The 3724-nt window shown below is 39.8% G+C and overlaps 1 protein-coding gene across 1 annotated transcript in view; it reads left to right on the forward strand.

The window, feature by feature from the left end:
• The window catches only part of TSGA10 (testis specific 10), an 80747-nt gene extending 78000 nt beyond the window's left edge, over positions 1-2747 (forward strand). Inside the window, exon 20 of the mRNA XM_024213484.1 lies at positions 1555-2747. Coding sequence (XP_024069252.1) covers positions 1555-1579 — 25 coding nt within the window. The 3' untranslated portion in view covers positions 1580-2747. The remainder of the gene's footprint in view (positions 1-1554) is intronic.
• Positions 2748-3724: the final 977 nt, after the last annotated feature.

The raw sequence follows: 3724 nt of genomic DNA on the forward strand, positions 1-3724 counted from the left end.
TTATAAATATTCCAGTTCTGTTAAAAATAAAAGTTTAGATGTTTAAAGCACTTACTGCTTGATCCTTCCCCTGATTCTGTGTCCGGGGTAACGGCTGGGGACGGTTGGTAGGGGATCTCGGTAAGGGTGATGAAGAGCTCTTGGCTGTCGGGGAAATCAGCGGTGCAAGCGCTGTCGACTGCCTCGTCCTCCTCATCTCCTTCCTCATCTTCCCCGTCCGCTAACATGTCCGACGAGGAACCGGCCGCGGACAATATCCCATCCTCAGAGTCCACGGTCACGGGTGGGGTAGTGGTGGCGGCCGCACCTAGGATGGAATGCAGTGCCTGGTAGAAACGGGATGTGTGGGGCTGGGATCCGGAGCGTCCGTTTGCCTCTTTGGTTTTTTGGTAGCCTTGTCTCAGCTCCTTGATTTTCACGCGGCACTGCGTTGCATCCCGGCTGTATCCTCTCTCTGCCATGGCTTTAGAGATCTTCTCGTAGATCTTTGCATTCCTTCTTTTGGAGCGCAGCTCTGAAAGCACGGACTCATCGCCCCACACAGCGATGAGATCCAAGACTTCCCGATCAGTCCATGCTGGGGCCCTCTTTCTAGTCTGCGATTGCACGGCCATCTCTGCTGGAGAGCTCTGCATCGTTGCCAGTGCTGCTGAGCTCGCCACGATGTCCAAACAGGAAATGAGATTCAAACTGCCCAGACAGGAAAGGGAATTCAAATTTTCCCGGGGCTTTTCCTGTGTGGCTGGTCAGAGCATCCGAGCTCTGACCGCTGTCCAGAGCGTCAACAGAGTGGTGCACTGTGGGATAGCTCCCGGAGCTATTAGCGTCGATTTCCATCCACACCTAGCCTAATTCGATATGGCCATTTCGAATTTAGCGCTACTCCTCTCGTTGGGGAGGAGTACAGAAGTCGAATTTAAGAGAGCTCTATGTCGAACTAAATAGCTTCGTGGTGTGGACGGGTGCAGGGTTAATTCGATGTAACGGCGCCAAATTCGACATAAAAGCCTAGTGTAGACCAGGCCTAAGTCAGCCAATTAACATCTTTCTGTTTCAGTGGGATTGTGACCTCAGAAATAAATCAGACAATAATTGTCTTCTCCCTCTTACTTTTTTCATCTTCTTCGCTCCTTTCCTGATATCTTGGTTTCATAATATTTAGTACATTTATCTCATGAGTTTCCACTGCCTGTAAAATAGTACTCTTCTGTTTCTGTAAAGTGAACCCAAATGCTGTGTACCTACTGTCCTGCTCAGGAAGTAGGAAAGGCACTTGTAGCCTGATTTTTCAGAGATGGTGGAAGGAGCCCAAAGTTGCCTTTGACTTCAGTGGGCATTTTGGGTGCTCATTACTTCTGAAAATTGGGCTATTAGTGCCTAATCCTGCAAATCCTCTGTGCATGGAATCCCTGTTGAAGTGAATGGGAGTTACACACAAAGAGAGCTTGCAGGATTAAGCACTTACGTTTTACACATATAAACCTCTGAATGGGTTTCTTCTATATTAAGTGAATATAAGACCAATTCGACTTCACACTTTTTCTTCTCTTGTAGGAATTCTACATTCAGGGACTTCTGACATTACTCAGGATGACATGAAAAGAATCAGCACATCCTCTAGAAAGCTGCAGGTTTAAAATTGAACTCCGGGTTTGTTAAACAATTGTTTTCCCCCACTGACTGCTAAATTACGTTAAATATACGTTAGTATACCAATGTAAGAGAACACATACTCTGAAATTCTTTTATTTTGGTCAAAGGAAAGAAATCAGTCTTGATGTTCTGTATTTTTTGATACAGCTTACCTTTATTATTTAGTGCCATATCACAATGAACCATTTCAGGAAACAGAAGGAGAAATGCCCACAGCTGCATCTTTACATTGATAGTGTACAAAGGAAAAAGTTTGTATGTTCCCCTATCAAAAATGTATACTGTAGTAGGGAAAATGAAGAAGAGTGTAACAATACAAAACTTACAACAGATATTTGGATGCAGATTTTTTTGTTAAGTTGGTTGTATTTTTGCCAAGGTATGTTGTGTTTACATTTGAAAGCACGTGCCAAGCCTTCTCTTCAAGATGAGGCATATTCTTCTCTTAATTCCTTAGTTTTGCATTTTGATACTCTTGGGATTAACATCAGGTTTTATTCATTTTTATTTCAAAGCTAGTAAATCTATTACCCATCTATGAAAATTAGTATGAGTGTCTGTTACAAATATATACATACTATGATTGGAAGGAGTATTTAATTATTGAACATATTACAATTGTGCTAACCTCTTATTAAAGTTTATTAATGTAGATAAATGTTATTTGTAAAGATATCTGTATTTTAAATTAATTTGCTTAAAATTTAAGAGAAAACTAATACAAATCTTAGGGGCTAGGTGACATTTGTTAATCCATGTCAGATTCTTGCACTCTTCAGATGTGAGGTGCAGGCTTGACAGGTGTTATTCAACTCTTCCAAATCATTTTATAAACCTATCACTATACATGGATTTAATATGAATTGTAAAGCCTAGGTAAAACTTTCTCCCTGCTATAACCTGTCTGGGTTTATTACCATTTCTATGTCTGGAAACAGTGAAAAATAATTCTGTTATTTTATTTCCAATGATTTTCCATTTGGCCCTTTCCCTTAATTTTTATGGAGACTTCTTCACCCTTGTGACCATAGTAACATAGGGAAACCTTTTGAAAATGTTTTATGTAGTCAGTCTTTTCTTTGGGGGCAGGGAGGATTGGTTTACTCTGGTACGTGTTATATACATACACATACATACATCATTTGTGGTGGCTTTCAAATGCTGCTCATGTCCTCTAAAATCTACTGGTATGTATAGCACATATCAAAACTTTTTATAGTAAAACAAAGCGTTCTTAAAAAAAACTTTTAAAGTATTTTGAGGAATAATGTGCAAAAACAATTGTTTGTAACATATATATTTTTATAACAAAAGTGCTTTAGTTTAGCCTTGCTCTCTAGCAACAATTCTCTAGTCTTCTGTTCGGGAGACCTGGGTTTAATTTTTGAGGCTTGATTCTGCAATCTTTATTTAAGTGACTAGTACTTAGCTGCATGAGTAGTCCCACTCATGGGACTATTGGTATGAATAAGGGCTATGGGATCAGACCTTGGTATTATCCTTTTGCTCATTGGGCTGCTAATAGGCTGGGAATTCTGCACTCAGCTCCAGAATATGAGAGAGAAGGAATAATTTGTGCCATTCAACACTGAGGCTGCAGTCTGATTTTAAAAAGCATTGTTGATGGGGTCTGAAGGGAATTTGATTATCTTTTTCCATAAGACTAATGTGGGTAACATAGGGCATGAAGAGGGAGAGGTTAAGTAAGAAAAAATGAGGTATCCTCAAGACTGTACATGGTATACAAAGGTCCACCCCAAGAAACATTAAATTTTCAAGTATTCATGTTAATAGAAACAATGCTCTGTGGCTGCATAGAAAAATCAGTTAATTGATGGTGTTATACTATCCATCAAAAAGTAAAAGCTCAAGATTATTTTAAGAAACTTGTTGGTATTGCCTTTTTTAATCAGAACTGATTAGAGCCAGATTAAGAGAATACTGCTTCAAAATAACAGTATTAGATGTGACACTTCCATAATAATGTTCAGGGCTGGCCTTTGTTTAGAAAACACTCAGCAAACCAGAATTTAATACTCCCCTATATACATGGACCTCTTACTGCTACTCT

Source organism: Terrapene carolina, unplaced genomic scaffold, assembly GCF_002925995.2.
Source record: "Terrapene carolina triunguis isolate 2854851 unplaced genomic scaffold, T_m_triunguis-2.0 Scaffold21, whole genome shotgun sequence".
NCBI lineage: Eukaryota > Metazoa > Chordata > Testudines > Emydidae > Terrapene > Terrapene triunguis.